This window comes from Melopsittacus undulatus, chromosome 1, assembly GCF_012275295.1.
Source record: "Melopsittacus undulatus isolate bMelUnd1 chromosome 1, bMelUnd1.mat.Z, whole genome shotgun sequence".
Classification (NCBI taxonomy): Eukaryota; Metazoa; Chordata; class Aves; order Psittaciformes; family Psittaculidae; genus Melopsittacus; species Melopsittacus undulatus.
The window spans coordinates 33,160,957-33,173,036 of record NC_047527.1 but is presented as its reverse complement, the minus strand read 5'-3'; the positions used below and the strand labels follow the sequence as shown (position 1 = coordinate 33,173,036).

Here is a 12,080-nt window from a genome sequence, read left to right as displayed (position 1 = left end):
TTTACACCTGTATTTTCTGCCTCAGTTGTATGTGCATTCTATGCAGAAGTCTTCACAATGATAGCAATAATGAGCACTGAAATGGGTGCATAGGAAAAAAAGCCAGGTTTTAGTGGCAATTTAATACTGGGAAACCACTAACTTTTCAAGAGATTGCTACCAGTCTTTCCTTGCCCTCTCAAAGATCAGAAACAACAGTATCTGGAACAGCCTGTTAAGACTGCACTCAAGGAGTGTGTTACTATTCATTACATCAGTAGCAGATTCAGATGTCTTGTATCCAGCCCATAAAAAGGCATTTAAATATATATTTTCTTTTTCAGAAACAACTTGCAATTTATAAGGACATATTTTAAAAGTTTAATTAGAGTTGGATTTTTATCTGGTTTTGTAGAAATACAGCTCAATGACATAAGCTGCCAGAATCTGTTTTTTCGGCAGAGTATTGCTTATATTCTGAAATGCAGATTTAAAATAGTGTATCAAGAGTGACATAGACAAATTGTGTTTATAGATTGATTACCTGAAGTATGTAAAATTTTCCAGGCATTTCAGTCTAAAATACAGTTCCAGAAACATGCACCTAACACAGGAAGTTTGGTTGGGAATTATTCAGTCAGCTGTGGATTTTTTGCTCTTCCGTATTAGGATAGCTAGCTTAGCAGACTGTTACAGGCCTTTCTTATAAACTCAATGCTTCTGTTAATATAAGACACATCTTTTCTATGAGGATTTACCAGGGTAGTACTATTTACAGTGTTCTTTATGTAGACGCCAAATAGGGAGTGCCTTCTTTTTACTTCTTTTTCTCATGGTTGCTTGTTTTTTCTAGTGATCCCCTGCCATTTTCTTTTGCCTAATGAGTTGTAACATCTAATCAATTGCAACAATTAAAACATACCACATGTGGAATGATGCAGAACTTTAGTTAGACAACAAAGTCCCAGACAAATAAAAGCTGATGATTCTTACATTAGAAGAAACCAAAATACTTAGCTTCACTGGAAATTTTCACCAAGAACAGACTCATGCTTACAGATGATATGCATAAAACACTAAAAACTGCAGGCCTGCTATACAGTATGTTTTATTAAAATCGCTGGCAGAGTTGAGGCTTGCACATTACCAGCATAGGAATGAATGGATGGAAGAAACAGATAGATGGTTGTTGTCAGTAAAACAGTCTGGATGGCAACTCTGAACAAGAAAGTTTTTTGTTCAAGACCTATAAAAAGCATGGAGTTTTAGCCTTCTCACACAGTATAAGAAGGGGTGCTATACATTGACTCACCTCTTTCCTATGATCTTTTGTATGCTGGTGAACATTTAGGCATAAAATAAATTCCCTATGACATTTCCTAATTAAAACCAGTCTGACCGCAGTTGGGCAGATAAGTTTCATGACTTTTTTTTTTAAGAACAATGCATGTCAAGTAATTGGGTCCTTGTATTATAGAGATTTTTCCAGTGCTGTTATTTACATTCTGATGCCATCTCCAATGAGGAAGCCATCAGTTTGACAGAAATTGCAAGCTCAACAATTCAGACCTGTGCCATGTTTATTTGTTCTTTGAATTCTGAAAGTATAATTAAGTTATTGACTATTTTAGAGAACTCAAGCATGCATTAGTTATTTCATAGTGACTTCAGTGAAGCGGAGAACCTAGTATACTTTATTTAAGCTTCAATCAGTGAAATCTGAATCAAGCAACTTGCACAGTTTGGAAGGTAATTATTGCTCTGTGATAGACTTGCCTTTTGGCTGCCTCTGTTCTAGCTACAGGACATCACAAATTTCATTAATCAGCCCTGTGTAGATATGCAGTGTTATCACCCTCTTTCTTTACTAAGATTGGCTGCTTCTGCTGTTGTGGATAGCAGAAGTTTTAAAGGGATGTATAGCCCTCTTAAACAGGATAAATTAATCAGAGTATGTTTTCTGAATGGGCTGTACAAAGGATGAAGACAAGTAGTCCACAATTCACTCGGCAGGAGAAATTAATAGATATTATTCCGCCAATGAGGAAAACAAAAAAATGACAGGAGTGCTGGTAAGGAGAGATAGAAATCTGTTTGGAATACTTCAGATATTAAAGGTGCTACCTATTCTGTACTATTACTACCTGAAAGAGGACAAAGATAGCACACAAGTGCACGATGATGCCAAATATGGACTCTCACACTGTGAGCAATTTCAGTTTGTGCTTAGAGAGCTGAATTTGTGCTTAGTAGCCCATAGCTGAAACAGGCTTACTGCTGTTTTTCTCAAAGTTAGAGTGAGGTGCCTCTCCATCTCTGGAGCTGTTATTGCCACTGCAACTGATCTCTCCCCTGTACTTCTCATAACACCTGCATGCATTCTGCTTAGATGCATTCACTCTTATTGGATATTACAAAAATTTTGTTAGACTTAGTGTGTCATTGGACTACACCGAACATCACCAAATAGATTTAACAGAACCACTTCTGACAAATGAGTTCAAATGCTTTGATAAATTAGCTTAAACTGAGTTTTAAAATAGAAAATATTTATTGCAGTTATTTCTAATAGAAAACTGGATTTACTTAGGACTTCTAACCAAACTGATATATTTTTTCCAAGTAAAGTGTTATAACAATTTTTGTATCACTGTTACACTTTGCACACTATCTCAAAGCTGACCATATTCCTTTGAGTATAAATAACTAAACTTCGTAATAAAACCATTAGGTTCTCTGATAGACTCATTTCTTTTCTCATAATATTGGTTCTGTGAATGAGAATGACTGGCTATTCCAGACAAAATGAAAGGCTGTGAAGTATAGAGGTGCCTAAGCTTTATCAAAATGAATGACAAAATATTTCAGAAAACCTATCTCCTGAGACAGAAATTGAAACATTATTTCTAGGAAGCATTTGTCTACTCATACATTTTAATCATGATGAGAAACTAGATTCACCTTCACACTACTGCTTACTTTTTAACATCTTGCACTCAGACTAATTCAGGGCCAATACCTTCAATTCCTGAGCACCTGAAATTTGCTTAGACATGATAATTTGGCAGGACTAGTCTTGTGAACAATGCTTCTTGTTTTTCTCATAAGTTTGACTTTTGGCTCATAAATCTAAGCATGGCTAAGAAGGTGTGCACTATGTAGTACTAAATTGACAGTTTACACCTGGTATTTCCCAGTCACTTCTCTGCACTGGGTAAAGTTTTACATAATTACACATAATGCAGAAAACTAATAATGTTCTGCATGTTAGCAGAAACTTTATAACCTTCACTTGGTAACTTGCAATAATAAATGTCACATCCCATTGTGATTTAAAAATGGTAAGCCCAGTTATGTCTTGCTTTCTGAAATGAATTGGCTTACTGCAGACAGTAAAACAATCAGGTTTTCACTGTGTCTAAGATGGTTCTAATGTTTTCTCTGTAAAAAAATCAAAACATTGAAACAAAATAATGAATGCAGCAGCCAAAGCAGCTTCCACCATTGTGTGTTTATTTGACACATGCAACATTTGAAAGGATTTAAGCAAGCCCTGACAAATACACTTGTATCTGTCTAACCAAAATGTTGTTTATTTTGTTTTACAGATTTTGGCCATTGTGTCCATTCTGTTCATCGTACTGTCCACTATTGCTTTGTCTCTTAACACGCTGCCAGAGCTTCAAGAAATAGATGAATTTGGGCAGCCAAATGACAACCCTCAGCTAGCACACGTTGAAGCTGTGTGTATTGCTTGGTTTACCATGGAGTATCTTTTGCGTTTTCTGTCCTCACCAAATAAGTGGAAATTCTTCAAAGGCCCATTAAATGTCATTGACTTACTGGCTATCTTGCCATATTATGTCACCATTTTCCTCACAGAGTCCAATAAAAGTGTCCTGCAGTTCCAAAATGTCAGACGTGTGGTTCAGATATTTCGTATTATGAGGATCCTAAGGATTCTTAAGCTCGCCAGACATTCGACAGGCCTTCAGTCCTTAGGTTTTACGCTGAGGCGAAGTTACAATGAATTGGGCTTGTTGATATTATTTTTAGCCATGGGAATAATGATATTTTCGAGTCTTGTATTCTTTGCTGAAAAGGATGAGGATGCTACAAAATTCACCAGTATCCCTGCATCATTCTGGTGGGCAACAATCACTATGACTACTGTAGGATATGGTGACATTTATCCTAAGACGTTATTAGGTAAAATAGTTGGAGGACTTTGCTGTATTGCTGGAGTGCTGGTCATAGCCTTGCCCATACCAATTATTGTGAACAATTTCTCAGAGTTTTATAAGGAGCAGAAAAGACAGGAGAAGGCAATTAAGAGGAGAGAAGCACTTGAACGAGCTAAAAGAAATGGCAGTATTGTCTCCATGAACCTGAAAGATGCCTTTGCTCGCAGTATGGAAATGATAGATGTAGCAGTAGATTCAGGTAAGCCTGGAGAAGCAGCCAATCAAAAGGAGACACCTGATGACAACCACCTGTCCCCAAGCAGGTGGAAATGGGCCAGACGGACAATGTCTGAAACAAGCTCAAACAAGTCTTATGAGAACAAATACCAAGAAGTTAGTCAGCAGGACTCCAACGAGCAATTAAACAACACCGCAGCATCCTCCAGCCCACAGCACCTCAGTGCCCAAAAACTGGAGATGCTGTATAATGAAATTACCAAATCTCAGTCTCAAACTAATCTTAATGCTGGTTACCAAGACCACTCAGCAAAGCCACCTGGGTATGAAGAAGAAATAGAAATGGAAGAAGTTAGAGGTCAGAGAGATCCATTGTCACCTGGACCTACAGACATTGTAATGGACATGAGAAGCACATCCAGTATTGACAGTTTTGCCAGTTGTGCGACTGACTTCACGGAAACAGAAAGGTCTCCCCTTTCTCTGTTTCCTGGTTCTCACTTGCAAATGAGATTTCCAGCTGATTCTGTTAACCTGGAAGACAACCAAAGAGTAAGGAGTTCTCAGTTTATACCATTCACAAAAGACAGAATGTTTTCTCCAACCGATGTCACCTTTGACTATAATCCAATCAACAGAGCTGTTAGCAGTGATAGCAGTGGGTCCCAAACTGTTTTGCATGGCCATTTGCATTTTGACGCTGCCATGGAAAGCCCCAAAAGTTCCCTGAAAGGTAGCAACCCATTAAAATCTAGATCCCTTAAAGTTAATTTTAAAGACAATAGAGGCGGTGCTCCACAAACTCCACCAAGCACTGCAAGGCCACTGCCAGTAACAGCAGGAGCAGACTTCACACAGGTCACCCCTCAGCACATCAGCACCATTCTCCTAGAAGAAAATTCACCTCAAGGTGAACAACCTTTACTTGGTGCTGATGCATCAGCACTTTGTCAGGGACCTGCTAAAAAATCATCTCCTCTCTTTCCCAAAAAAAAGATATTCACTTTCCCTTCAAAAGAAAGGAGAAGCTTCACTGAAATAGACACTGGAGAAGAAGAAGAGTTTATGGAGTTACATGGTATGGAACATGAAAAACAACAGGATATCAAGACAAATTGCTGCGGTGATAAGCAAAGTGGTGGTAACCATTTAGCAGAGGAGCCACAGGTCAGCTCTTCACCCAAAAGCATGAGCCACAACTGTACTCAAGACATTTACCATGCTGTGGGTGAGGTAAAGCAAGACAGTAACCAAGAAGGTCACAAAATGGAAAACCATTTATTTGCCCCAGAAATTCATTCAAGTCCAGGAGAAACTGGTTACTGTCCCACACGTGAAACTAGCATGTGACTAGTTACAAAAGCAATAAAATACCTTTTCTTAAAACAGTTAGTAATGCCTATTAACTAAAACATGGAAAGCCTCAAAAAAGTGCATAAAATGTTATTTTTGCATGGCATGAAGAGTTGTTTAGTTTAAATACTGTTTAATTAAAAAAAAAAGACTGCTTTTTGTAACAAATTGAAAAAAACAGGAAAAAAAATACTCAAGAACAGTGAATACAATAAAGAGAGCTCTGTTAGGAGCCAGTGTTCTGCAACATATGACATTTTTGATCCTTTCACTCATGATTGTAGACAGGTTTTGATCTCTTTTAACTTTATTTTGGTTTTTTAGTTTCAATGAATTTTAGAATTTGCACATGAAAGGATGAAATGTCAATGCATGCACTCATAAAGATGTGAAAACAAGGTGCTTTGAGCTTGCAAAATGCATATATTTGTAAATAGTTTGGGGTTGGGGGAAAAGCTACTGTTAACAAGGATTCATGGAAAAAAGCATTTCCTGGGACACAGGTACTTCCTTCACAGCGTGCTGCCTGGAGGTTTTGTACAGACTTATGTTGCAAAATTGCAACTTCTACTTAAAGCATCTCACGTATCTTGCTTTCTGTTAAAAAGCTCATGAGTATATCTGTTAATTAAGGACTACAGTATTTTAGTTTATCTGTGCTGTAAAACATGATTACTTTTTTTATTTGCGAAACTTTAGTTGCATTTGTCAGTTAAATGATCCTGTGAGGAAAAGCAAAGATTTAATGACCAGAACTTGAAGCATTTGATATTTTTATAGAAAACTGACAACATTTCATAACTAAGAAGAAAGATGTTCCATTTTAAAATACAAAAAACATAGTTACTTCTGTGGCAATAAATAGTGCCAAATGGTTATATACACATATCCAAATGTTCTCAATCTCTTAGAATATTTCTATTAACTTGGTCTTAAAAAAATATTACACACATTCTATTTTTTCCCTTTGATTTAACAAATTTCTTCTACACAGTCTTTGAGCTCTTTTTCTCTTTTCTTGGCATGCAGTGGCCATACTTCAATAATGGCAATGTTGTTGAAACTATGGTGTAAGGACATAAGAGACAAGCTTTGTAAGGGGAAGCAGTACCTTTTATCGTCACAAATCATATAGCTGAAAGAAACAGGCTTCGAGTACATGTCACTTGCCGCAGGTCTTCCATGTCCTGAAACTTGTCCGTGTTTTTCAGTTAAATCATTTGAACTGACAGATGGCATCACCTGACTCACCAACTTTGCCTCAACGCATCCTCCCATGGCTGTTCCAAAATGGAATATAGGCTTTCCCTTATATTTAAATAAAGGGAAATGTCAGCATCTTTGGTTTCTCTGATATTCTCCAGCTCTGTAAAAGAGATGCTGAACCAAAGCCTTCATTACAAAGTACCCATCTAACCACTGTCTGAAAAAAGCTATTTTTTTTTATCAAGCACCAATAGTTCCCAAGTGCTGTAATATAAAAAGCTTATAGATTACTTCAATTCTCTAAATAATACAAAATTTATTCAATCCATTAATCCTAATCAAAAGCAAATGTATGCAACTACACAAGCATGTCCTACAAAATGTTATTTTTCACTAAAACAAAATATAGGACAGTTTTGCTGTACTCTGATTTCTGCTGAAATTGGATTCTCCCTTACAACAGTTTGTAGGAGCAGCAGTCCAGCCTTGAAGCTAATAGCTAGAGGGTCCAGCAGTTAAAAATCTGAGGAGGTGTTAGGAGGTGTTTAGAAATTCTAGCATCAGCTCCCCACTGCTCCACAGGCCTATTGCCAGAAATTGGCCTTCTCACTTCCCCATGCCCAAAAGGGAGTGAGTGAATGTTTCTTCCAGGTCAGCACTGTAACAGCAAGGATTGCAAAGACACTGAGACATCAAGAATGGAAGCCTTAAAAGCACTTTAGACTATCCAACACATGGTTTGTAATAGCAGGCTTTTACTTCCCATAGGGGATCTAGGTTAATTTTTACTTATGTGTTATTTTCTGTCACTTAAATGGGTAAAAAGGCAGGCACTTAATGTATTTAATGTAAAAGAGCAAGCATTTTTGTTGCAACATTGCCCTCTGCTTGAAATGGCTGGGCTGATGCCACAGACCTCACTCAAGCCTGGCCCATGGAGAAAAGGCAAGTTTGAAAAGCCTCAAAATATGGATTCTGATGGCTGGGCCAATCAATAAGCACAGCACAATCCTTTGGTTTAAAAAACAAAACAAAACAACAAAGTTTTCCCTATTTCCATAAGTTTTCTGATTTCCATAACAAGACAATGCTGAAGCATGGCTTCAGTCATTTGAAAAAAGTTTTATCTGAACAATGTCTGGTCATTAATTCTCAAAATAAAAGTGATTTTTTTTTGTCCTTAGTTGAATTTCATTGCAACTTGTTGCTGCATTCAGTTTTTCCTATTTATATGGAATTCTGCTTAACATTTTTCAATCATGTTGTATCTCAACTGTTCCAAAACTTAGCTCTTGAGTATTTTATAGTAATTAATCTTCTAATTTTTTTTTATTATTTAGTTAGGAGATATTTTCAGTGACTAAAACTAAATGCCAGTCAATTTTTATATGCCTAAAGTGTTGGTCTGTATTTTCTATGTGCAGTTTTATGAAATCACATGGGCCTGTTTGATCTGCCTTTATATCCTAGTGAACTAATTAAGACCAAATTAAGTCCAAATGAGACCCGATCCCATACTCTGGATCCACAGATAAATCCCATTCAAGAAAATGATGTTGTTCTGGCAAGACTGAGGTCTGTGTCATGTTCCTTCTTTATGCTGTTTGTCCAAGGTGACCCTTACACTTTGGGAAAAAACCTCAGATCTGTGCCACTTGGTGGAAGGGGAGGAGTCCAACCATACGGAATGTATTGCAGGAGCAGAGATCTGATTCTTTAAGCTCTCCTGAGCTAAACTTTACGCAAACACGATTCTGTTCTATTAGAATCAGTAAAATTTCAATAGTGGTAAAATTAAGGCCTCACTCCTTGTGCAGATGAATTTTTCCAAAGTCAATGGGAGTCTGATGGAAAAAGGGACTGACTGAAATATAAATGAGGATGGCAAGAGTCTCCCTCTCTCTTGATGAAAATCAACAGGAGCTTTAACTATATAAATGAGAAGACCAGGCCCTTACTGACTGCCATATTTAAAATGTTGTCAGAGAAGCACATTTATTTTGAAATTATACGAGCAAAAGAAATGCAATTCTCTTTATTAACAGATGTTGCATTTTTTTTGAAATTGTGACAGAAAAAGGATCAAGCTTTAGAGGTGGTTTTGGTATGATTTCATTATATGCTTTTGACTATACTGAATATTTTTTCCAGAAGCACAGATTTAGACATTTGTTTTTTTCCAGTCTTGACTGCATACACGGGATCCACTCCTGAATACCTAGCTCATGTATAATTTCTGATTAAAACATTTACTTGAGCAGTCACAGGACCGGATCTAGCTTTCATCCCAGTACAGCAGGTGTAAGAAGTGCAGTCCACGATCACTTCATCGTTAATTGTTCCATAGCAAATTATGCAAAATTACCTGTGTATATTTTTCTGGTTTTCTAAAACTGTGAAGCCATTTCAGACTTATTACCCATTCACCATGGTAAGGGGAGGGTTGGTTTTGAATTCTGGGAGTCAATCTCCAGCAGTTGTGGAATGTCAAAACAACTTAAGGAGTTCTAGGATGAAGTGAGTCCCCGGTGCACCTGAAAGAGATCTGACTCTTTGTATCATGGAAAATGAAGATTGTTCAGGGAGATAGATAGCTTTGCGATCAATCTATTTTTTATATTTTATACTAACTGCAGAATCCTGAATCAAAGTTTTAATTCCTTTTCAATGATGAAACCAAATGTACACATTTAAAAGATGTTCAGAGAGTAATCCAGACAATTTTTTGAGTAAATAATCACATTAATCCAAATCTAGGGTGGGGGGAATAATATATCGCACAAACTGAAAGGAAGTTCGTACAGAAAAGATGTTTACAGGGGAAGCATATAACATAAAGAATGTAACATGGTGTAGGAAGTTATTGCACTACAGAATTTATATAAAATACACTTTTTTAAAGAAAAACACAAAAGGCCTTTTAATGCTTCATTGTATAGAACATAGTGCAGCACTTGAATGCACTGCATCCTCACTTCAAAATTGGTCTCAAAATTCAGACATTAGAGAGGTGATATCTGATCTAACACTAGAGCAACTGACTTGAAGAGCTTTTTGGCATATTACATAACCAAAAGTGTGCACAGAAAGTTGTATTTTTGCCTAAAACATAAAAGTACAAAAGCCAGTTGTCCTTCTTTAAGACCTACTGCAAATACAATCAGCCTGATGAAAATGTCCAGGGCCTACCCAACTGCTTTTTTTCATTCATATTTTTTTAATGATTTGGATAGCAAATAAAGTTTAATATTTTGGTCATGCAAAACATATTTTAAAAGAAACAAAATGGCAGAAATATGTTTGGGTTTTTTTGAAAAAATAAGTAGCCAGCACAGATCAAGCAAGAAATGCAAATACAGCAAAGGGGAAGAAAGAAAACTGTAAGTAAACAAGGCATGTTTTAATATACTATATAAACAAGAGATACAGTAAAACATATATAAACTAGTTCATTTTCACACTTAATGAGGTAAAAATGCCAGTCGCAGAAGATTTCATTCCAGTTGCACAACATCTTAATTTTTATCCAAGAACCAACATGTCTGTACTGAGGTTTTCAGTGATGTTATTACCCACTCACCTGCTACATGAACACCTGATCTGCAATCATTTTTTGGAAGACTTTCCTGAAAAAGAAGATACTGTATGTTATCGCCTTTGACCTTTGGATCTCTTCCCATTGCCCTTCAAACACCAACCTTCTCTTATTCTTGGGAGCAGTTAGAAGACAACCCACTGAATAAGATGATAGATGTGTCTTGTTTATCAGGAAAGCATTTTGGCAGTCTTGTGCAAATGGCCAGAAGGACTCTACTGCATTTTAACCAAGTAGCAAGAAGAACTGAGTGTCCTTTCTCTCTGTTCCGTTGAAGCCATACCATCTCATAGCTTCACACATTTTCTAGTCTTAAAATATTCTGACTCCACCAGTGTCCCCCTCGACCTGCAAGATGTTTCAGTGTATTTGTTCAGTGTTTTTGTAAGAGCTTTTGTAAAAGCAGTGGACTGTTAAATGCTATTAAGACAGCCGTCAGATTAAGTGAAACTATTTGTCTCGTCCAGTATGTTTTTTATTAGTGGTACTCAATTTAAACTCCAGCTGAAATGCTTTCATATTTTGAAACAGATCAGGTCTTCTGGGAGCCAAATCCTTTGCTACTACTCTATTGGTTTCCTTAATGAAGAAAGGTTAGGCGACAGGCAGGCAGACAAAATTGTCTGCATCTTGGGATGGTTTCTTGTTCAGTAATCATACACCATGTGACACCTGCAGGTGGAGTAACAGACTTGCCTTTGTGTTTCTTCTGTTGCAGGCTTAAATAAAATTTTTTTAAATGTTGTGTTATGATATTTAAGCAATATTAACCTTTACTGCAGTAGAAATTTCTTCCAAAACAGCAGTGATACCTTTTAATCCTATATTACTATTGATTGCTATTCAATTTTCTTTTATGACACCTCCAGATGGACCCCATTGCAGAACAAGGAAGTAGTACACAAATATTATTGCTTCTTTTTAATTAAAGGTATCTAAAGAACATGATATTAGCTAATATTTAATTCAAAAAGATAAGATTATCCTAATCATACCTATGAACCAAACAGAATGGTGATATGTCATTAACTTAAACATTGACTGTAATCCTGTGGGTAATGCAAACCCTGAATCTAAGAGCAGTCTGGGTAATTAATTTCATTAGGTTAATTTTTTTTACATCAAATATTTAAATAAATCTGAAACATCAGCAGGAGTAATGTACACTTCTAAATCTGGAAGTTTATGGATGTATTTACACTGGTATCTTAATGGAAACCAGGAAAGCTCTCTTGATATGAATCTCTCATCTATCCCCACTCCTCATGCTTTGGTTCACATCACAGAGCAATCCTGGACCATGCAAACTGGATTACTTTTAGTTAAAGCTGAACCAATAACATGTTCCATGAGGGCCATCTCTTGTGCTGCAAGCTGTATGAAATATTTGGGCCTTGGTACCAGACTAGAGCTAATCCAAAATAGTATCCCAGGTAAACATAGTAAAAATTATCAGCACAAACTGTTTTTCTTAACAAGTCTACTTCTGTTGTTTTGTACTACTTGCTAATGTAGACATAAATTGT

General features: G+C 36.7%; 1 protein-coding gene across 1 annotated transcript in view; it reads left to right on the top strand.

Moving 5' to 3' along the window:
* Positions 1–5,750, top strand: part of KCNB2 (potassium voltage-gated channel subfamily B member 2) — a 174,774-nt gene extending 169,024 nt beyond the window's left edge. The window contains exon 2 of the mRNA XM_005150800.3: positions 3,588–5,750. Coding sequence (XP_005150857.1) covers positions 3,588–5,750 — 2,163 coding nt within the window. The remainder of the gene's footprint in view (positions 1–3,587) is intronic.
* Positions 5,751–12,080: the final 6,330 nt, after the last annotated feature.